Source organism: Mustela nivalis (genome assembly GCF_964662115.1).
Source record: "Mustela nivalis genome assembly, chromosome: X".
Classification (NCBI taxonomy): domain Eukaryota; kingdom Metazoa; phylum Chordata; class Mammalia; order Carnivora; family Mustelidae; genus Mustela; species Mustela nivalis.
In genome coordinates this window covers 86,392,767-86,416,713 of record NC_139040.1, presented here as the reverse complement: position 1 = coordinate 86,416,713, position 23,947 = coordinate 86,392,767, and the positions used below count along the sequence as shown (strand labels likewise).

Genomic DNA, 23,947 nt, shown 5'->3' with positions numbered 1-23,947 from the left:
AATATACTGTTTGTTCTAGCCTGATGGTATAAGCCTGACCTACTTTTCTCAGATCATTTACTATAAAGGCTTACAATTGTGAATATGTAGCTCTTAGAACTCAGTAGTCTTTTTCAAGGACTTGAGAGCCATCCCATTGAAATGTAACCATCAGGAAGGATAGGACTTTTGTTTTGAAGTCTCTGTGGGAAGATAGATTTCTAACTTTGATAACCACTTTGATAACTTTGATAAGCTAACAAACAACTTAATCACATTTATACTGACCAACCTTCTATAATTTTTCACTTCTCTGACTCAAATGAGGCCTAGTTCTTTCCCCTCCTTTATTGTCCCTTTGAAAGGCCCAATTTGGGCTCCTGGGGGCTCAGTTAAGCATCCAACTCTTTATTTCAGCTCAAGTCCTGATTTTGGGTCATGAGAGTGAGTCTGGTATGGAGTTCTGTGCTCACCACAGAGTCCGCTTGTCCCTCTCCCTCTGATTCTCCCCCTGCAAGCTACACACACACTTTCTCTCTCTCCCTGATAAATAAATATGTAATAAAATCTTAAAAGCCTAGTCACCTCTGCACATATTGGAATGGAACTAAGCTTTCCCCACTACTGTCAGTAGTTATTAAATAAAGTCTGTTTTCAGTGCTTTAACTTAGAATTTGTTTATCACTGTCTGGTATGGAAGGCAATGAATCTAAAGTCACTTCCTGGTTTGGGACTCAGAATCTTTCACCATACAAGAAAAACTAGACCAATGGCTTGTTTGGGTGGAGTTGGTGGGGAGGATAGAGGAGACTACAGAGTGATAGGGATAAGGAAGCTGTGATCAGAATAAAATAAATTTTTCTTGAGGTATGGCAGTTGTGATGAGAAGGGATCATATAGAACAAAAGTTGGGGAAATCTGGAATCAGGGAGCACCCTAGTTCTATCTAGTTTCCCTTCCCTTTCTACTTTTCTTCCTCCCTCCCTCCCATCATTCTTTCCTTCCTTTCCTTTCTCATTGAGTAAAGTATACATGTGATATACCTATCTATCTGCATAGATGATAGATACAGTACAAAGGGGCTTCAGATGAAAGCATCAGTCCTCTCACTTCCTATCCCCATCTTTCTCTCCAGAAGGAGAACTGTTTGGGCCCTTTTATCTGGAGGTCTCTATATCTAAATATAGTATGTAAATACATATCAATAGCCCTTCAGTTATCAAGTGTAGAATTTATTGACTTCTTAAATAAATTCTATGAGAATTTATTTCCCTTGCTTCCAGTTTTAAACAAGTGGGGGAGATGAGTATGTGTCCTAAAATTCCCAGTGAATCCCTTTTCCCAGCAATAACTTCCATTGTGTGCTTAGTATTTGGAACACATAGTTGTAATCACTTTGGATGTATTAACTCATTTCATTACAAGCCCGGTTACAGGGGCTAGTAGTAAAAAGCAGGAAGACAAAAACAATGCTTGGCCTTCCTCACCACAAAATGTTAAGTTCGGTGAAATAGTTAAAAACAAGAACAAGAACTACAGCAACACACACACACAAACACACACACACACACAAGAACAAGAACTACAGCAACACACACACACACACACGGGCTAGTGTTGAAGCACTTAAGTTGAAAATGGCTCCTTTAATTCTGTGTCAGACGGGTCGGACTACGGGGGCCTTAAGTGAACACACACACACACACACACACACACACACACACACGCATTGAAGCACTGAAATTTAAAACGACTCCTTTAATTCCGTCCGTGTGCCGGACGGGTCGGGGCACGGGGACCACAAGCGAAGAGCCTATAGACTGAGAGCTCCCTAACCGTCTCAAAGAAGCGGAGGAACTGGAGCCACGTCACGGGGACTAGTGACACTCTTTCTCTGCGCAGTCTCTATGGTATTTCTTCCCAGTCGGCCCGCCCCTCCGGTAGCAGCTGTCACGTGACGGGCTCCGGGTTTACGGCAGGTGCCCACGTGATCCTGGCCTGCAGTCTCAGCCTGCGGTGAGGTACCTGGGCTCCTTAAGGGCGGGTGGTTGGGTCGTAACTACTGTTAAACGGCGGAGGCTCTTGGGCGGCCAGGCTCGGTAACAATAATCTGGCGGAAGCGTTGGCCACTTAGTGCCTACCGCACGGGTCTGCTCTTTTTGCCACCTCCGCCGTCCCCACCTCTTCCCGGGTGAAGTTACCTTTGCGTTTCGAGACTTTGGGGCCTGAGGCCCAAACTCGACACGAACCCTTGCCATCCCCACTTCGCCACTCATCCTCCGTCTTTTCCTTTGCGCCACCAACCACATCATTCAGCTTTTGAGGTGGCCAACTCGGCTGTGCCTTGAGGCCAAGTTTGAGGTGGTTAAGGTGTGGGGAAAACAGCCCCCCCAGTGGACAAAGGCGGAGGCAAGAATAGAGCAGGCCTCGCGGCCACAGGCAATAAAAATAAGCGACTGAGGGTGTGAACAAGGAAAAAGAAAAAAAAGAGAGAAAGAATACTACGGTCTAGAAAGAACTGGAAAGGACTTGTTGCACGATGGAAGAATCTGACTCTGAGAGAAAGATGGAGAAAGAGAATCTGGGGCCAAGAATGGATCCTCCCATAGGGGAACCGGAAGGATCGCTTGGGTGGGTGAAGTTTATTATGTCAAACCTGGAAGGTGGTGATGGAGTTCTAACTAAGAAAATACTGTGAATTAGAACACCCCACCTATGATAAATTGCTTTGATTTACCAGTAAGGTTGATTGGCATCATGCTTTTGGTGTCAGGATAAACTGGCAAGACTGGTTGGTTGGTAACTGGATAGAAACAGCCCTTGGGCTGGGCCTGATGTCAATCCCGAGGTTTGGGGGTGGGGTGGGGCGTGTTCTAATTGAGAAGGCAGTTCTGGGTTGCTTTGAATTTTCATTAAAGGAGATTTAACATCGTGTTGAGGATAAGAAGACTAGGAAGAAGGTTGGTATTTCTGGGGGCAGAGATCAGTGGCTTAAAAGGTGATTTCAGTACCTTTTTGTACCTGAATTTGAGATTTGTATTTTATATACTTTGGACCTGTAATGAGTGAAATCTTACTTGGAAGGACAGCTGGCTAAACATACCCACATTTTGAAAATAACCTAACTTAAAAATTATAAAGGACATTCAAATAAGATAATATTGTTTGATTTATTAAAGCACTTGTATGTGTTGCTTTGATGCATTTTTTAAGATGATAAAAAAATTGAATCTTGAATTTTATTGCTCATTTATATTAGTAAGCCAGTCTTCTTAGGACCCATCTCCAGAGTATTGTAATTACGGGTAGGGAATTTGAACCCAGTTTTATAATTTAGGAAGACAAGGGCCTCTTTAACTGAGTTCCTACACACAGCTGTACTCAGCCGTTGTGCTAAGCATGTTCTTTTGCACCTCCACATTTATTTGTATTTTTTAAATTCCAATTTCTAAGGCAATGGATCCTGGAAACTGTCTTTTGGTTTATATCTGCAGGTGGGTGCTACCAAATACAGCCATGAAGAAAAAGGTAAGACATATTAGGTAGATCAAATTCATGAAAGTAAAGGTAAGAAGTTATGATTCAGGAAATAGATTTTTGATGTATATGTACCATCTTTCCTGGACCATTGCAGGAATCTTCTATCTGTACTCTTTGACTCTTGTCCTCTTCTTTACTATTAGATTTAATTTTTCTAATATTTAAATGTAATTGGGTCATTCACATACTTAAGACTGTTTCATAACTTCCCAAGATTCAAAGAATAAAATCCAAATGATTTCATCAAATAGAATGCCCTTCTATTCCTGACTAAATTGATCTGCCATATCTGTACCACCGTATTATAGCCATACAGAAGCTATTTTTCTCCAATTTTTCTCCAAATTTATAAATTTTCATTTTGTGGGCCATGCACAAACACTACACAGGCCTCTTCCTGCACATTTATGCGGACCCAATTTAAATGATACGTATATAAGGTCTTTTTATGAGTTTTCCAGGTGGAATTGAGTGTCCTCTTGTGCTCTGCCCCACTTTGGGGTTTAGGCAGAATCAATAAGGACACAGTTGTGGTCTAAATTTCTGAACCTTTGGGACTTTTAGTTTCTTCATTTGTAAGATGGTGATAATAATATTACCTATCTCGTAGGGTCATTATGAAGTTTAAGTGAGTAAATGCATGGTTAGTCTTTCATAAGCAGTGAAGATTTCTTAAATAAAAACACAAGAAATATGCCATATTTACCCTTTATCTAACAATTCAGTTATATAACTCAATTTCCTAAAGCAATGTTTTTGATGAGCCTATCTAAGTTATCTAAAGTTGTTATCAACAAGGATGGCTACAAATACCAGAAATTTCTACATGACTAAGAATAAAACAAAAAAGAAATTGTAACTACCCTAGCCTGTCTTGTTAGTAACATTTTTTTAGTGAAATAAAGTTATGTGCCTAAATAGCTAGGTTAAATTGACACTGAGTGAAGTATACTTTCATTAATATTCCCTGTATTTGTAATTAGAAAATTTTTAAAAATTTCTTGGGAGTGAAGATACAACCTGTAACACCTTCATTTGAAAAGTAAGGTAATTGGAACTATAGTCCATAAATGTTAAAGTTTGAAAAAACTCTGAAATGTCACCTTACACAAGTTTCCTCCTTGTGCAAGAATCAATAGCATCTTTGATAGGTGTTTTTCTGTCTGTTAGGTGCTGATATTGACATAAAGGTTATTCACCTTCATAAGGTCACCTTTTCCATTAGACAGTTCTCATCATTAAAAACTTATTTGTCTTCTGTCTTTGTTTAGATAGCTTGTTCATTCTTTCAATGAATATATTTTAAGCATCTGTTATATATTTTGCACTGGAGTTACAAAGGGAATTCTCCCTGCCATTCAAGAACTCACAGTCTTGGGAGACACAGACAAAAATAACACGAAGAACAACAACAAACAAACAAACACACACAGCCCAAATAACTGCAGTGCAGTTATGTCTTTACAATACAATAGGAGTTTGATGGGAGGAAAGGCATGAAACACACCTACACCAGCCTAGGTCATTGAGGTCAGGGAAGCTTCTTGGGGAGACGCTTACTGAACCAAGTCTTGAGGGATCGATGAGTGGAGCTTAGATGAAGGAAGAAAAAGGAATGGGAAATAACTGACAGAGGGTACAGCATGAAACAAAGACATAGAACTGGGCTCCCTGGAATTGTGGGAGCAGTCATAGGGACTATAATAGGTTTAGTTCAGTTCATTATTCCTGGACTCTAAATGTTCTAGGCCAGGAGGTAAGGACAGAGGAGTAGATAAGCCAGATCAAGGAAGGTCTTTTATGTAGGCCATGGGACGCCTTAAAAAAAAGATTCAGAGTAATTAATGAAAAAAATCATAGAGTAAGTAGAAGAGATGAGATCAAGGGCAGAGATGGGAAGGTTGACCTTGAGCAGGGGAGAGAACTTTCAGTTATAATGAAATCTCCTGCCAGGTAGTTCAGTGCATAAAGCATTAGATTATGAGAGATCAGGGTTCAATTTCCTCAAGTTGTTATTTCTCTAACATAGTTCTGAATGAATGATAGTGTATAATACTACCATAATAAATTCATGTTATTTTATCGCTAAGAGGTGTGTGACATATGTGCCTGACTCCTGGAATTTTTGGTATCTCTGCATTTACCATTGGTCAGGGAACTAAGTTAGTTACAAGTACCGGCAATAGGTTGTTGGTACTGTCAACGTTGGTAAAACGTCAAGTACAAGAGAGAAACAGATCCTTTTAGACTTGATTTGCTCTAGATTTCTAAGTTTGTTTTTTTCTTACTTTGTCCTTAGGTGCTGTTAATGGGTAAAAGTGGGTCTGGTAAGACCAGCATGAGGTCTATTATCTTTGCAAATTATATTGCCCGAGACACACGTCGCCTTGGTGCAACAAGTAAGATGTTTTATCTAATTCCGAAATCAGATGATCTTAAATATTAATAATCTGCATAACACATTTGGTTGCAGTAACTTAGGGTTGCAGAAATTGAGACATTTGTTTTGGAGCAGGTTTTCCTGTTTTTTCGTTCTTTCTCGAAGGGGTACAGCCTAATTCTGGTTATTACTGCTTGCTGTCTGGGGAGCTTCTTTCTAGGTTGCTTACCAAGTGGGATACCCTTGTCCAACTTGCTTTTTTATCCTGGTCTTTATTAAACAAACATAGGGACCCTTTTGTTTGCTTTTTTATTTTTTGTGAGAGTCTGTTTTTAATTTTTTATATAAAGGGAAATTAATTGATACGTATTAACAAGCATAACAAAATCTCCTAAGATTTTTTAAAAGATTAGTCCTAATCTTCATTAAAAGGTCCATTCTGAGTGGGGTGGGCAGGGCTGTGAGGGGAAGGTTAACCTGATGTGTACTCTGCTGCTTCTCTTCCTGGATATACATAGATGTTCTCATTGGAGTTCCAGCTGACTTGAGAAATGTTTCATTGCCCTTTATAATTTGAATGTTAAGTCTGGTTTCTTAATAATGGCCTAGCTGGGCTACCATGGCTGCCGTTCAGTGGATCTATGCTTCTGGGAGACCTCTTCTGTTTCTAGTGTAATGCTATTTTGTTTTGCAGCATCCAGGCATTTCTGGATTCTGCCATGGTCCTTGGCCTATCAGTGATGAAAGCATTGCTCTACCTGGCTTTCCAAGATTCCTGATCTGAGTTTTTAGCATCTTGAATACTTTTAGGGACAAGTCACCCACTACTTCTTTTAAGGTATCTCACTCTGGTTCCAAGAAAAAACAAACATTTTTAAAACAACTTGTGTTCCAGACCCTAGGATATAAAGAAGGAAACCGTATTTTTCTTTATAAAGTGCTTGGAGTTTATATATACTCTCATAATTGGAGCAGCCTTAGTGGTTAGAAAGCTATTTCTTAGAACCCTGAATCTGTTTCTCTTTGTTTCTCTTAGCTGGTATCCTTTCTGCTCCACTGAGTCTCTACAAATATTTGAGTATGATTGATGTCTCAATCTCTCCTAGCCATCCTTGCTTCACAAATCTTATCTTCCTTAAGTTAAACATGTCCAATTCTTTCATCTATTCCTCATGCGACATCATCTTGAAACATTTTTAAAGACTTGTTTGAATATATCTACATTTTTTTAAAGTGCTGAGATTTGAATATAGATGTGATCTGATAAGGGCAAGGAAGGACTATTATATCTTTTATTTTGGGCCTCACACTGCTGTTAACACAGTCTAGTCCCCTACTCTTATTTTGTGGAGTGGCTTTCATTATACTGAGTCATACTAAAAAATAAATTCCTTCTCACATACATTGTTATTAAAACACATACCATCCTTCTTCTTCTTGTGCAGCTAATATTTTGAATCTAAGAATAAATTCTTACTTGATTAAATTATTCAGTTTTGTTTATTTTAGCACCTATCTTCTTGTATTCAGTATTTGTTAACTGTGAAGTCCAGGACCACTCATTATTTCTCAGGGCTGTAATTCCCTTATCTGTAGAAAAGAGATTATCAGATCTGTTTTCTTTTTAGGTGCTTATTATCTCATCTGATAGATTCTCTATTCTTCCTAACTTTGTGCATTTTGTACATTTGATAAGCCTCTCATCTAGTTTTCATCTAAGTTGTTCATCAAAAATTTTGGTCAGGACAGGGTCCTATAGCCTGTCATGCCTTGAGAGACTTCCTTCTAGAAAGGACCAGTCCAGATTTCTTTATCTTGATTTGGTAAATTTTAATTTTTTTCTATTATCCCAAGTTAAAGATCTGGACCTAATAATCATATGGTTTCAGTAAATTAGAGGAAGCTTCTGTATATTACATACTTTTTAATTTACTTTAGTTTTTATATTAACTTCATTTTGATAGATGATCTAGAAGGTGAGCTTATTCACCTAGCAAGCCTTAGAACTGGAATATCACTCTGTGTTCCTGCTCTCTCCACTGTGCCACAGTCACCATTCTTGGAGGATTTCTTTCTTTGTGTGGTTTAAGTTCTATACGTTTTATTGAAGCAATGGTCAGTTTTCTAGTCAATTAATATTTTTATTTTTAGGTGATCAGCAGAGTTGATTTACTACCCTTGGTCTAGTGAATAGTCATACAATCCAAATTTCAGAACTGTTCAAGCAACTTGAAATAGTTTTGAAGTAATCTAGCAGCATCATTAAAAATTATGAACAGAATATTGCAGATTATATGTACACTATACATTTTAGCATCCCATTCATTCAGTAAGTGCTTTTCTGGACCATCATATGTGCCAGGCACTGTGAATGGGACAAGGCTTTGTCTCAAATGGGACCTTTCCTGATATACTTTGTTAGCAATTACTGTATTTCCTTAAAGGTAATAAAAGTATGCTTTAAAATATTATGTTGGACTTAATGCTTTAATGTATCATTACCTAATTTGTCATTGTTGAAAAAAGGTCTGGGTTCTATTGCTAAACTTACAGACTATTTGAAAATACATATAGTGCATTGATTTTTACTTATTCTTCCTTTTTATGAAGTAGTTGATTTTCTTTAACAGTAGCAAAAGAGTACTTCTAAAATATTATATCACCTTTAATGCCTTAGTGTTTTTCTAGTCTAGCATTGCTGAAAAAAGATCCAATTTTATTTTGTTAAACTTAGAGCCTACTGTGTTTTAAAATTTGTGGTAAGGGTACAGCATGGTGATATAATTAATTTATTTGTGGGCTGTTAAAATGTGTTTGTTGGAATAGTAAGCTTCTCAATAAAAATAAGATTATAAAATATTTTAGTCACAAACACTGTTGACAGTTCCAAGATTTCCTACCTTCTCAGAATTCTCTGTTCCCTTGGCTTTTATTTAATGCTTTATTACTCTGGTTTTCTTCCTTTATCTTTAACCATCCCTACCCCCTTTAAAAAATATTTTCTTCTTTCTGCCCCATAAATGTATGTGATTTCCTAATGCTCTGTTCTGGTTCTTTTCAGTTGCTCTTTCGACAGCAGGACAGGAAGACTAGGAGAGCCAGAGGGCCACTTAGGAGACTTAAGACTAAAAAGGAAGGTAGAATGTGGGGATTGGATCATAAACTGCCTTATAAACCAAGTCAGATAGTTTGAACTGAGGGTAGAGGGTGGCCCATAGAGAGTTTTTAAATAGAAAAGTAACATGATCAGATTTTATTATTTTTAATTTTCAACTTTGATTACAAAAGTAATACTTGTGAAAAATTCAGACATTGCAGAAATAAAAAAAGTGTGCTCCTTCCCTTGTTCTCAGGCCTGCTTCCTGGGGACAACCACCGTTAGTAGTTTGAGATTGTCCTTTAGGCCCTTTTTTTTTCTGGGTATATATGGTCATATACACAGAGACTTTTTTTCTTTTTAAAGAATAATGGGGTAAAATCTGCATTTTGAAGAGACTATTATATCTAACACGGAGGATAGATTAGAGGAAGGCAAGGGTAGAAACAGATTGACAGATTTGGAAACTATTTTAGTAGACCAGGTAAGAGATGATGGGGCCTTAACTTGGGTTAGGGTAGTGGTAGTAGATATAATAAGCAAATACATTTGGGATATACTTAAGAGATAGAGTCAGTAGGACTTGTTGAAAGGTTTGGGTGGAATAATGGAGGAAAGACTGGACTCAAGGATGAAATTAAGGTTTTCGCTTAGGCAACTGGTTAAATTCACTAAGATGGAGAAGACTGAAAGAAGAATAGATTTTGTAGGAAAAAATGGGGAGATGAGTTATATTTGGATACACTGAGTTTGGGATACTTATGCATTATTCAAGTGAAAATGTCTAGTATATGTTTCAAAAAGGGAGAGGGACATCTATATTAGATATAAACACTTAAGTTAAAACAATATGAATAGAGTAGCTTGCCTGGGGGGAAGTAGGTAGCCAAAGGTGAAATCCTGAAGTGCTCCAACATTTAAAGGACAGAAGAAAGAATAGGAAGATACACCAGAAAGGTTATAGGTATGATATCAGAGGCCAAGAGAAGAGAATTTTTTGAGAAGAGAGTAGTCAACAGTGTCATGCTACAGAAAGTAAGACAAGGACTAAAAAGTCCAGTAGATTTGGTAAGGGGGCCATTGATCACTTGATGAGAACAATTTCTGTGATATGGCAGTAGAAACCAGATTTCTGTCCCATGTGCTTCATATCTAAACAGTTACTGAATCCTGTCACTTCTTTTGTTATTGTCTTTCCCTTTCTCAGTAGCACTTCTTTCCATTTTTTTTTTTTAGTACTAGACCGTTTACATAGTCTTCAAATTAATAGCAGTTTGAGCACCTACTCTCTCGTAGACTCTGTTGGAAATACAAAGACATGTAAGATATGATTCCTTTTCCAAGGATGGGGAAGTAAGGGGAGAATGGAAGTAGTTTGAGCACCTACTATGTGCCAGGCACTTTGTATATAACTTCTTTAATCCTCACAACAATCCTGTGAGGTCAATAACATCCCTTCCACCTTTTGTAATAGAAAAGGAAACTAATACCCAGAGGCTAAGTGACTTGCCCAAGGTCACACATGTTTTTTTTAGTACCCATGTTCTAATGCTTCGCTGCTTATGGTCTGGGTTATGAGAAGATAAAATTGCACAAAAGTTAGATAGCAGTCAATATAATCAATAGATTCAAGATGGTCATAGAAGCAACATCACTGTGTGATTGAGTGTCACAAAAATTGTAAAAATTATGATTGCTAGACTTTAAGAAATTTTTAAGATAAGAACTTTCATTATTTTTCCTTGTGATTTTTGGTGCCTGGCAGAGAGTAGATGCTTAATAAATGTTTGAATGAATTCAGAGGGAGTGATGACAGTAAGTGGGGGTGGCCAGGAAGGGCCTTTAGAGAAAGTGAATTTAAGCTGGGTCTTAATAGATGAATATAACTTTGAAAGAAAGGTGGGGAGAACTTTCTAGGCAGGTGAACAGAGTAGGCAAAGTATAGAGTGGGGAGGGAAGTGTAAGGCAGAGGTCGCAAACAGGCAGTCTGTAAGCTGGATAAGGCCTATAGATATGTTTTGTTTGGCTTCTACAATGTCTTAGAAAAATTGGAATTAGGTACTAATAGGTAAAAGTTTCCATAAAAATCTGGTTTCTCTCTAATATTGAAAAGTGTAAAGATATGATCATCTTGATCCCACATTCCTGCCTTGACAGATGAGCTAGAGCTGTGTAATTGCCACCTTCTCTATCACCCTCTTGGGTGGATATTCACTCTCCATACATGATCATCTTTGCTTTTGTACATTTACTGGCCTGGCCCATATTAGCAAGTTTGCGACCCCTGATGTGTAAGGTATGTTGGGGGTTGGGGAGGTAGTGGGATAGGGGAGGACTATAAATAAACCAAATTGGACTAGAACAAAAGTCTTTATTAATGTGACTCAATGGGGAATATAAAGGTAGATTAGAAGCCAAATTTGAAGGACCTTCCATGCCCCTCTGTAGGCACGGAGGAACCATTGCAAGTTTTTTGAATGGGGAGTGACATGTTCAAAGTAGTGTTAAGAAGATGAATCTGACAATAGCCTGTAAGAGGGTATGGCTTCCTGCTGGGTGGTAATTATGGAGCAATTGTAGTTGTGTAGGCTTGAGAAATTAAGGGCCTTCCTTATTGTTAGTGGCAGGTTGTAAAACAAGGAGTGAAATCGAGGAATTACGAAGAAATAGCAATGAATGTCAGACAGAGGAGTCGACAATGACCATCTTCCCCAAAATGGGACAATAATAGGGTCATTAATTGAAATAGGGAAACCAATAGAGGGAGCAAGTTGGGTTATGTTTTATGCTTGTTTTGTATTTGGTATTTGTTGTCATTTAAAAAATTTGTTTTATGGAGGGTGTTGGTGGGTCACTGAAGAGTTATTAAATAGTATATGTCTTTGTCTTACATGTAGAAATTTTAACAATATTATAATTGGAGATTGTTTCTGCTCTAACCACTAAACTACTAAAAAGTAAAATTACTTACATTGAGAGCCAATTCTGTAGCTCAGAATAGTTTAGGTGCCCACCTTGCCACTAAACCATATTACTAAGCTGAAAATCACCTTCTTGTTGAAGCTTTGAGCATTTCACTCCACTTTGGTCCTTCTAAATTCCATGGGTTAGTTCTTTGCTTATTTTGAATTTTACCTCATGTGCTGCAGTTACTAGCCTTGTCATATTTGTCTTCCAGTTGATGTAGAACATTCTCATGTTCGATTTCTGGGAAACCTGGTATTGAACTTGTGGGACTGTGGTGGGTGAGTACTGTTTGCTTGTTTGTGGCACCAGTGGCAGTAATCATGGCACCTAGTATAATCAGCATGGAAAATACATTACAGTAGCTATCATTTGTAATAGATACATTTGATAGAAATTGTTTCATAATTGGCACTTGATTAAATAAAGATCTCTGACTTTTATGTAATTGTGGAAATGCCCTCTGTGTGACATATTTAATCAGCACTAACATAGGCTGTGTCTAGGGATCTGTAGTATGGGATAGATTATCCCCCTCTCTTGCAGGAGAAGAAATTGGATTTTTATCTCAGGTGGCATAATATCAGTGCTGAGCTCTTAGCCATCATACCGTAATACCTTTTCATTCTTTATTATTTCAATCTCCAGGCAGTCTAAGCACTGTAGATCAGCCCTAAGCTCATATTCTCCAACTGAGTTACCAACTGTTGGAGAAGTAGGAAATAATTTTTCCTTTCATGGCTGAGGTACTTCCAGAATATTCCATCATAAATGCATATTCACTGTGCTTATATGGAGGTATTGCTCCTTACCCTATGGCCATTTGCATCTCCATGTTTCAGCAGCAGTGTGTAGTGCACAGTGGTTAAGAGCCTAGGGTCTGGAGATAGACTGGGGTTTGTAACACAGCTCTGTTAACTGTGTTACTTTGGGTAGATCATTTAAACTCTCTGAGCCAGTTTCTTCATCTGTATAATAAGGATAATGATGGTACTAAATCATAGGGGTGTTTTGATGATTAAGTAAGATGAGATACAAATGCATAGTAAAGTTCCTCACAAAATATAGACATTATTGTTGGCTCAGTGTTTACCAGCTCCTAGCATAGAACCAATCATGGATAGGTGCCCAATGAGTTGTTTGTTGAAAGAATAATGAAATAGCCAAGTATTCTATAAGAAAATGATTCCCATTATGGAACTAGAGGGTATCATGCTTAGCAAAATAAGTCAAGCAGAGAAAGACAACTATCATATGATCTCCCTGATATGAGGAAGTGGAGACACAACATGGGGAGGTTAAGAGGGTAGGAGAAGAATAAATGAAACAAGATGGGATTGGGAGGGAGACAAACCATAAGTGACTCTTAATCTCACAAAACAAACTGAGGGTTGCTGTGGGGAGGGGGGTTGGGGAAAGGGGGGGTGGAGTTATGGACATTGGGGAGGGTATGTGCTATGGTGAGTGCTGTGAAGTGTGTAAACCTGGCGATTCACAGACCTGTACCCCTGGGGATAAAAATATATGTTTATAAAAAATAAAAAAAGAAAAGAAAATGATTCCCATTATTGCTAGCAGATGGATCACTTAGTGCTCTAGAGCTCTTTCCATACAAATCCTTCATCTTTATCATTCTTCTAATTCTGTAATCTCTTTCAAGAGATTAGTCCAAGTTCCTTGCTTTTAGGCCCTAAGATGTTATCATTAATTCTGCAGATAAGGCAGCTGAGGTACAATGATATTAAGAATCCACCAAGGTCACACAGCTAATTAATAGCAAAAGTACAAGACTGAAAGCTAGGTACATGTTTTTTTTTTCCCCCATGACCAAACTCTACTGTTTTATTTATTTTATTTTATTTTATTTTAATTCCAGTACAGCTAATATAGTGTTATATTATATCCAATGCTCATCATGACAAGTACACTCCTTAATCCCCATTACCTGTATCACCCAACCCCTCCTCCATTAGTTTGTTCCCAATAGTTAAGGGTCTATTTCTTGGTTTGTCTCTCTGTATCTCTCCCTTTTTTCCCTTTGCTCATTTGTTTTGTTTCTTAAATTCAAACGAAACTACTGTTTTTTTTATTTTAAAAATAAAACAATGTAATTTTATTAGGGCCTAAGGTGACTGGATTTGCTCAAGACAGGGAGGTCAGGAATGGTTTCTGTGAGGAAATATGGATTGATTTGAAATCTAAAGGGACAAGTAGGAGTTAATTAGATGTAGAAATAGGGGAATAGCATGTAAAACAGATTAAATAGCATGTGTAAATGCTTCTTGGTGGATACATCACAGCCCAGTGGAACTGAGGGAAGGTCATAGTGTATTTGGAATACAAGGAGAGGGGCAAAGGGTGGGGCAAAGGGTGGGGCAGGTATGGCTCAACTAAGAAGTTGAAACTGTACCAATTTATTCTTACTTGCCTATTAATTTGAAGCCTTAAGATTATCTTTCACATTGATTAATCCAACACAAAATAAATTGTAAGTAGGAGTGACTAAACTGAGGACTTGGTTATTACCAAATTTTTTTTCCTATTAGACAGGATACCTTCATGGAAAATTATTTTACTAGCCAACGAGATAACATTTTCCGAAATGTGGAGGTTCTGATATATGTGTTTGATGTGGAAAGCCGTGAACTGGAAAAAGACATGCACTATTACCAATCATGCTTAGAAGCCATTCTGCAGAATTCTCCAGATGCGAAAGTTTTTTGCTTGGTACACAAAATGGATCTGGTACAGGAGGATCAACGGGACCTGGTAAGAAGCATAAAGGATGCTGCATGAAATGATTGACATGCTTTCTAAACTTCTTTTATAGAGAAATAGGTAAATAGTATGATTGTTTTCAGGAAGAATAAATTTCAGCATTAGTGCTCAAAGTTCTGTCAGGTTTTTAAAAACACTCATAAGCAAATTTTCTATGCAAAAAATGGTAAAGGGAATATAATATCCATTTGGCAAATAGTTTTCAGATTTAGGTAAGGAATTTGTCAATGTGATATCATCAATCAGCCTTTATGTATTTTTTTATTTGAGTAAAATTAACATATAGTGTTATATTTTAGATGTACAATATAATGATTCACTAATTCTATACATTTCTCACTGTTCAAGATAAGTGTTCTCTAAATCCCTTTTATCTATTTCATCTATTTCCCCCCCCCCCCGACTCCCCTCTGTCAACCAGGAGTTTGTTCTCTGTATTTAAGCATCTGTTTTCTTGTTTGTCTCTCTTTTTTTCTCTGTTTGTTGCTTTGTTTCCTTTCTACAGTTCCACAAATGAGTGAAGTCATATGGTATATATCTTTCTCTTGACTAACTTATTTCACTTAGCATTATACTCTCTAGGTTGATCCATGTTCTTGAAGATAGCAAGATTTCATTCATTTTATGGTTGTATAATACTACACTGTATGTACATATATATACAACTTATACATACAAAATATATGTATATGTATATAACATACATATATAAACATATCTTCTTTATCTATTCATCTATGGAGGCACACTTGAGTTGCTTCCATATCTTGGCTGTTGTAAATAATGCTGCAATATAGGACCCATATATTGTTTTGCATGCATATTTTCCTTTTCTTTGGGTAAATACCCAGTAGTGGAATTACTGGATCCTATGGTAATTCTATTTTTAATTTTTGAGGAACTTCCATACTGATTTCCACAGTGCCTGCACCAATTTGCATTTTACCAGTGGTGCATGAGGGTCCCTTTTTCTCCACATCCTCATCAATACTTATGTCTTGGTTTTTTAGCTTACCCATTCTGAAAGGTGTAAAGTGATACAGTGTTCTGGTTTTAATTTGCACTTCCCTTATGATTAGTAATGTTGAACATCTTTTTATGTGTGTTGGCCATCTATATGTCTTCTTTGGAAAAATGTCTATTCAGATCCTCTACTCCTTCCTTAAATTGGATTATTTGTTTTTTGGAGGGCTTGACTTGTTCAAGTTCTTTATATATTTTGGATTTTAACCCCTCATTAGATATATCATTTGCAAATATTTTCTCCCATGTGGTAGGTTGCCTTTTTGTTTTGTTGATGGTTTCCTGTACTATGTGAAAGCTTTTTATTTTTAAATAAAATTTAGATAAAAATTTAAATAAAATCAGTAGTTTGATTTTGCTTTTGTTTCTTTTTCCAGAAACCTAGAAAAATGTTTCTATGGCAAATGTCAAAGAAATTACTGCATATGTTTTCTTTTAGGAATTTTATGGCTTCAGGTCTCACATTTAGGTCTTTAATCCATTTTGAGTTCATTTTTCATTTTTGTGTATCATGTAAGAAAGTGGTCCAGTTTAAATCTTTTGCATGTTGCTGCCCACTTTTCTCAACAACATTTGTTGAAGAGACTTTTCCCTATTATATATTCTTACCTCTGTTATGGTAGATTAATTGGTCATATAAACACTGGTGCATTTGTGCTATTCTATTCTGTTCCATAGTTCTAGTGTATGTTTTTGTGCCAGTACCATACTGTTTTGATTACTACAGCTGTGTAGTATATCTTGAAATCTGGGATTCTGATACCGCGAGTTTTGTTCTTTTTCAAGATTGCTTTGGCTTTTCGGGGTTTTCTGTGGTTCCATATAAATTTTAGGATTACTTGTTCTAGATTTGTTAAAAATCCTATTGGTGTTTTGGTAGGACTGCTTAAATCCGAAGATTGCTTTGGGTAGTATGGACATTTCAACTACATTTGTTCTTCCAGTCCATGAGCATGGAATATCTTTTCCATTTGTTAGTGTCATCTTCAGTTTCCTTCTTCAGTGTATTACAGTTTTCAGAGTACAGGTATTTCATCTCCTTGGCTAAGTTTATTCCTATGTAGTTTATTCTGTTTAGCACAAATATAAGTGGGATTGTTTTCTTAATTTCTCCTTCTACTTCATTTTAGTGTATAGAAATGCAATAGATTTCTGTATATTAATTTTGTATCCTACAACTTCACTGAATTCATTTATCAGTTCTAATAGTTTTTGGTGGATTCTTTTGGGTTTTCACTATATAGTATCATGTTATCAGCATTGAGAGTTTTACTTCATCCTTACTAATAGGGATGCCTTTTATTTCTTTTTCTTGTTTGATTGCTCTGGCCAAGACTTTCAATACTATTGAAATACTATGTTGAATAAAAGTGGTCAGAGTGGACATCCTTGTCTTGTTCCTGATCATAGAGGAAAGCTCCGTTTTACACCATTGAGAATGTTAGCTTTGGTTATTTCATGTATGGCCTTTATTATGTTGAGGTATGTTCCCTGTAAACCTACTTTGTTGAGAGTTTTTATCATGAATTGATACTTCACTTTGTCAGGTGCTCTCACTGCACCTGTTGAAATGATCATACGGGTTTTATTCTTTCTCTTGCTAATGTGATATATCACATTAATTGATTTGCAAATATTAAATCCCCTTTGCATCACAAAACAAATGCCACTTGATCATGGTGAATGATTTTTTTAAATTTTTTATTTTTTATAAACATATATTTTTATCCCCAGGGGTACAGGTCTGTGAATCACCAGGTTTACACACTTTACAGCACTCACCAAAGCACATACCCTCCCCAATGTCCATAATCCCACCTCCTTCTCCCAAACCCCCTCCCCCCAGCAACCCTCAGTTTGTTTTGTGAGATTAAGAGTCACTTATGGTTTGTCTCCCTCCCAATTCCATCTTGTTTCATTGATTCTTCTTCTACCCACTTAAGCCCCCATGTTGCCTCACCACTTTCTCATATCAGGGAGATCATATGATAGTTGTCTTTCTCTGCTTGACTTACTTCGCTAAGCATGATATGCTCTAGTTCCATCCATGTTGTCGCAAATGGCAAGATTTCATTTCTTTTGATGGCTGCATAGTATTCCATTGTGTATATATACCACATCTTCCTGAACCATTCATCTGTTGATGGACATCTAGGTTCTTTCCATAGTTTGGCTACTGTGGACAGTGCTGCTATAAACATTCGGGTGCACGTGCCCCTTTGGATCACTACGTTTGTATCTTTAGGGTAAATACCCAGTAGTGCAATTGCTGGGCCATAGGGCAGTTCTATTTTCAACATTTCGAGGAACCTCCATGCTGTTTTCCAGAGTGGCTGCACCAGCTTGCATTCCCACCAACAGTGTAGGAGGGTTCCCCTTTCTCCGCATCCTCGCCAGCATCTGTCATTTCCTGACTTGTTGATTTTAGCCAGGTGAATGATTTTTTTTAAGATCTTATTTGTCAGAGAGAGAGCACAAGTAGGGGGAACAGGCAGAGGGAGAAGCAGGCTCCTCACTGAGCAAGGAGCCCAGTGTGGAACTCGATCCCAGGCCCCTGGGATCATGATTCAAGCCAAAGGCAGACACTTAACTGACTGGCCCACCCAGGCATCCCAGTGAGTGATTTTTTAAAATGTATTTTTAGATTCAGTTTGTTCATATTCTGCTGAGGATTTTTGCACCTCTGTTCATCAGTATTTTGTCTGTAGTCTTCTTTTCTGTAGTTTATGTGGTTTTGGTATCAGGGTAATGCTGACCTTATAGAATGAATTTGGAAGCTTTCCTTCCTCATCTATTTTTTTTTAATAGTTTGAGAATAGATATTAACTCTTCTTTAAATGTTTGGTAGAATTCACCTGTGAAGCATCTTACCTGCACTTTTTTGTTGTTGTTGTTTTTGGGATTTTAATTGATTACAGATTCAGTTGCATTGCCAGTAATTGGTCTGTTCATATTTTCTATTTATTCCTGTTTAAGTTTTGAGAGGTTATATATTTCTTGGAATTTATCCATTTCTTCTAGGTTGTCCAGTCTTTTGGCACATAAATTCTCATAATGTCTTATAATCTTTTGTATTTCTGTAGTTCTGGTTGTTATTTCTCCTCTTTCGTTGGTGATTTTATTTGAGTCCTCTTTATTTTCCTAGATAAGTCTGGCTAAAATTTTATCAAGTTTTTTGAGCTTTTCGGAAAACTCGCTCCTGGTTTCATTGACCGTACTGTCATTTTTTTAGTCTCTATTTCATTTATTTCTGCTCTGATCTTTATTATAATTTCTTTCTAACTGCCTTTGAGCATTTTTTTTCTAGTTCCTTTATTTTTTTTTTTTTTTTAGATTTTATTTCTTTCTTTCAGTGAGAGTATGAGCAGGGAAAGAAGAGGGAGAGGAAGGAGGGGAAAGAATATCAAGCAGACTCTGTGCTAAGTGCAGAGTCTGACCCTTATCCCTGAGATCACGATCTGAGCTGAAACCAGGATTTGGATGCTCAACCAACTGAACCACCCTACACTTCTGTAGTTCCTATAGGTGTAAAGTTTGGTTGTTTATTGGAGATTTTTCCTTCTTGAAATGGGCCTTTGTTGCTATTATCTTCCCTCTTACAACAGCTTTTCCTGCATTCCAAATATTTTGGATCATTGTGTTTTCATTTCTCTTCATGTAGTTTTTTATTTCCTTTTATTTCTTGGTTGATCCATTCATTGTTTAGTACCATGTCATTTAGTCTCCATGTATTTGGGTTCTTTCCAGATTTTTTTCTTGGGATTGATTTCTAGTTTTGTACCACTGAGGTCAGAAAACATGCATGATATACTCTCACACTGTTTTGATTTATTGAGACTTGTTTTGTGGCATATCATGATCTATTCTGGAAGATGTTCCATGTGCACTTTAAAAGAGTGTATTCTGCTGTTTGGGGATGGAATGTTCTGAGTGTATCTTAGTTGTATCTGGTCCAATGTCCACTGTTTTTTGGTGATTTTATGTCTGGATGATCTATCCATGGATGTAAGTGGGGGTATTAAAGTTCCCGACTTTTATTACTCTAAATTCTTGTCTTTATGTTTATGTTTATGTGTTTATGTTTCTTTTGTTTCTCTCTTTTTTTTAAGTGAGAAGCAAGAGCATGGGCAGGTTGGTGGGGGTTGCAGAGGGAGAGGAAGAGAGAGAATCCCAAGCAAGCTCCATGTGGAGCCTGAGCACAGAGCTCAGTATTACAACCCTGAGATCATGACCTGAATTGAAACCAAGAGTTGGAAACTCACCCTACTGAACTACCCAGTTACCCCTGTGTTTATGTTTCTCTATTTAGGTACTCCCATGTTGAATGCATATTTATAATTATTCTATCCTCTTGTTGGATTGTTCCCTTTATCATCATGTAGTGTGCTTCGTTGTCGCTTGTTACAGTGTTTATTTTAAAGTCTATTTTGTCTTATATAAACATTGCTATCCCATCTTTGTTTTTGCTCCCATATGCATGATAAATGTTTTTCCATCCCTTCATGTTCAACCTCCATGTGTCTTTAGGTGTAAAATGAGTCTCTTGTAGGCAGCATATGGATGGGTCTTGGTTTTTATACATGCAGTCACCCTGTGTTTTTTAATTGGAGCATTTAGTCCATTTAAATTCAATGTAATTATTGATAGATATGGACTTACTGTCATTTAGTTATTTATTTTACAGTTCTTGTACTTTTTCTGTGTTTTTTTTTCTTCTTTTGCTCTCTTCCTTTATGGTTTGATGGCTTTCCTTAATGATATGCTTGGATTCCTTTCTCCATTTATCTGGTTATCTATTACAGGTTTTTGATTTGTGTTTATCAGTAAGCTCATATATAACATCTGATGCATATAACAGTCTATATTAAGTTGATGGTCCCTTAAATTTGAGCACATTCTAAAAGTACTATATTTTTACACCCCTCTAACAATGTTTTATGCATATGATGTCATAATTTGTATCTTTTTATTTTGTGAATCCATAGACTGATTTTTATAGATATAACTGATTTTACTCCTTTTGTGTTTAACCTCCATATTGGTTTTGTAAGTGATTAGTCTACTACTTTCATTATGTTTTTATTTACCTATAAAATGTTTTCCTTTCATAATTTTCTTTCTCCTGATTATGGCCTTTTCTTTCCCCTCAAAGAATTCCCTTTAACATTTATTGTAAGGCTGGTTTAATGGTGATGAAAGCCTTTAACTTTTGTTTGTTTAGAAAACTCTGTCTTTCTTTCTATTCTAAATAATAGCTTTGCTGGGTAAAGTATTCGTGGTTGTAGATTTTTTCCTTGTAGTATTTTGAGTATGTCCTGCCACTGTCTTCTGGTCTGCCAAGCTTCTGCTGAAAATGCAGTGGGTAACCTTATGGGATTTCCTTTGTGTCTAACTTTCTTATGCTGTTTTTAAAATTCTCTCTTTATCACTACTTTTTGCCATTTTAATTTTTATGTCTCTTGGTGTGGACTTCCTCAGGTTGGTTTTTTTGGGTGCTCTCTGTGCCTCCAGGATCTGGATATCTATTTCTTTCTCCAGATTAGGGAATTTTTCAGCTGTTATTTCTTCAAATAAATTTTCTGCCTCCTTCTCTCTTCTGGAATCCCTGTAATCTAAGTGTTGTTACACTTGATTACATTGCTGAGTTTCCTTAACCTAGTCTTATTTTTTATTCTTTTTGTTTGTTTGTTTGCTATTTTGTTTGGTTGCTTTTTATTAACTACTCTGTCATCCAGCTCTCTGATCCATTCTTCTGCCTCCTCTAATCTGCTGTTGATCGCCTCCTGTGTATTTTTAATTTTGGTTATTGAGTTCTTCGTTTCTTATTTGCTTTTCTTTCTCTTTGGTAAGAGTTGCACTGAGATCCTCCACTCTTTTCTGAAATCCTGTGAGTATCGTTATGACCATTACTTTGAGTTCTTTATCACACATATCGGTTATCATCATTTCATTTAGCTGTTTTGCTGTTGTTTTGTCCTGTTTTTTTTTTTTTTTTTCCTTTCGGATCATATCCCTCTGTCTCCTCATTTTATCTAGTTTTCTGTGTTTGTTTCTGTGTATTAGGAACATTGTTTTTATCTCCTGATGTTGGAAGTAAAGACGTTATGAAGAAAAGCTCCTTTGGTGGCCTGTAGCCATGTCCCCTGTTTAACAGAACCAGGTGCTTCAGGAGTGGCTCCTACGTGGATTGTGTGCACCATGCTCTTCTGTTTGAGCTGCATTTACCTTTAGATCAGTATGTTACAATGGCCCACTTTGCTTGTTGTGCACACACTTGGTAGGATTTGGTCCCTGTGCTGTTAGGGGTCAGTCTGAGGCTGCTGTGGACTTATCATTATTGGATGCTTTCAGCAGTCAGATCAGACGCCTGCTCTCAGCTTGTTTTCAGGAGCTACAGTAATACCAAACTGCAGGGTGCTCTCCCTGCCTTGTCCCCTGAGAGGTTTTTGTTGGTGTGTAGGCCCAGGAGTCAGGCCAGTTTCCTGCAGGGGCTACAGGGGTACTGTTTGACAGGGTACTTTCTTTTCACTACCAGTTATAAGATTTGGCTGCTGGGGCTGTGTTTATTGTTATCTTCCCTTTTCCCTGAGACAGGAGTAACTTTGGAATTGCGCTAGCCCCTGCCAAGGCTCCCGTCAGGATGAAACATGCAGGAGCTGCTTTGGAAGGACTCCTGCTGCATGGAGCAGGTTGGATAGGATGGATCTGCAGGAGATTGTGGTGGTGAGGTACATAGTGCTAGTATGGAAAGTAGAGAGTGTTTGTGGTATTTTCTGCAAGTGTCCAGCTATCAACACTGGGGATGCAGAGAGAAATGGTGCCTACCAGTTCTTTTATTCTTAGAGAAGTCTCCTAAAGATCCCTTGCCCTCTTTCATGTGTTCTGAGATTAGTAAATTAATCTCTTTCATGTGTACCCCAGGCACTTTTCCACTGCTGTTTCTATACTGTATCTTCGTGGAGATGTTTGATATGCTGGCTCTTTGAGGATGAAGACTTAGTTCCCTATTACCTTCCAACTCTCACAGAGCTGAGCCAGCTGATTTTAAAGTACATGAAGTTAAGTTCCCTGGTTATAAAAGCTGAAAGAAATTAAGCCCTGCTTGTTTTCAAGCCAAATGTTATGGGGACTCGTCTTCCTAGTGCATCTAGTGCACCTAGGTCTGGGGTGCCTAGTGTGGGGTCTAGTTCTCTCCCTTCTTTATTCTTGTGGTGTCCCTCTCATTTGTGATTAGTCTGTCTGAGAGTTTGGTTCCCCATGTCTCTGCCCCCCCCTACCCTTTTCAGTGTGTTCTCTCCATGATTAGCTATAGAAAGTCTGTTTTGCCAGTCTTTGGGTCATTTTCTGGGTTGGTGGCACTGATGTGGCTGTTTTATACATATGTTTGTGGGACAAGATGAGCTTAGTATCCTCCTATTCCACCATCTTCCCCATTTATATCCTCCTTTATATACCTTTATGTTTGCTGCCCCTGTTTTATTTTTCTTCAGAATAGGCAATTATTGCCCAGGCTAGAAGACCCACCAGGGACGAGATGAAAAAAGATTATAGCTGCCACTGGGTTGACTTAGGAAACATGTATGCACCAGTGGAAGTGCAATCACATTGTGTTAAGCTCAATGCAAAGTCCTTTTTAATTGCAATGTGTGGTATCTTTGCCTTCTTTTCTAGCATGGGGATTAGTATACATAAATTTAAACCAAGAAACAAATATAGTCCAGCTTTAGTTTATATGGTATAAAATAGGATTTTCTCTTTCTAAGCTAAAAGAGAAGATCCTCTAAGAATAATGGTAAGAAAGGCAGTTTTAGAATATTTTGGTGATGTAGAAGAATTCAGTTCCTTTTTGGGTTGGAGCCTAGGAATCTAAGGATATCCTTTATTTAAATGACTTTTTTGGTAACAGCTGTGGTCAGGAATACTTTTTTTCTATAACTAGTTGCAGTATTGCCTCCAGTGTTTCAGTGTTTGGGCATGTTTTGGTGTTTCTGAGGAAGCTTACAGGCCTTCACAAATGACTTGGCAGGATTCAGTATTTGAAAAATTACATTTGAGTAGGTAGTCTTTTTTCCTTCTCCCTCTCTTTTTCTCACTAAGTATTAATTCCATTGTAACTCAGCAGAAAATTATGTATGTAGGCTGGGTTTTCAGATTGTGAGGGCTGTGTTATTATTATTCTTGCTGTT

The 23,947-nt window shown here is 37.4% G+C and overlaps 1 protein-coding gene across 9 annotated transcripts in view; it reads left to right on the top strand.

Moving 5' to 3' along the window:
* Window positions 1-1,810: 1,810 nt before the first annotated feature.
* The window catches only part of RRAGB (Ras related GTP binding B), a 37,304-nt gene continuing 15,167 nt past the window's right edge, over window positions 1,811-23,947 (top strand). For 3 of the 9 annotated variants that reach the window (XM_082717461.1, XM_082717455.1, XM_082717453.1), the window contains exons 1-6: window positions 1,952-2,610; window positions 3,474-3,507; window positions 5,819-5,918; window positions 10,233-10,316; window positions 12,175-12,241; window positions 14,507-14,729. In XM_082717461.1, coding sequence (XP_082573587.1) covers window positions 2,519-2,610; window positions 3,474-3,507; window positions 5,819-5,918; window positions 10,233-10,316; window positions 12,175-12,241; window positions 14,507-14,729 — 600 coding nt within the window. In that variant the 5' untranslated portion in view covers window positions 1,952-2,518. Of the gene's footprint in view, window positions 2,611-3,432; window positions 3,508-5,818; window positions 5,919-10,232; window positions 10,317-12,174; window positions 12,242-14,506; window positions 14,730-23,947 lie in introns of all 9 variants that reach the window. The other 6 variants (XM_082717457.1, XM_082717458.1, XM_082717454.1 and 3 more) reach the window with 6 other exon arrangements.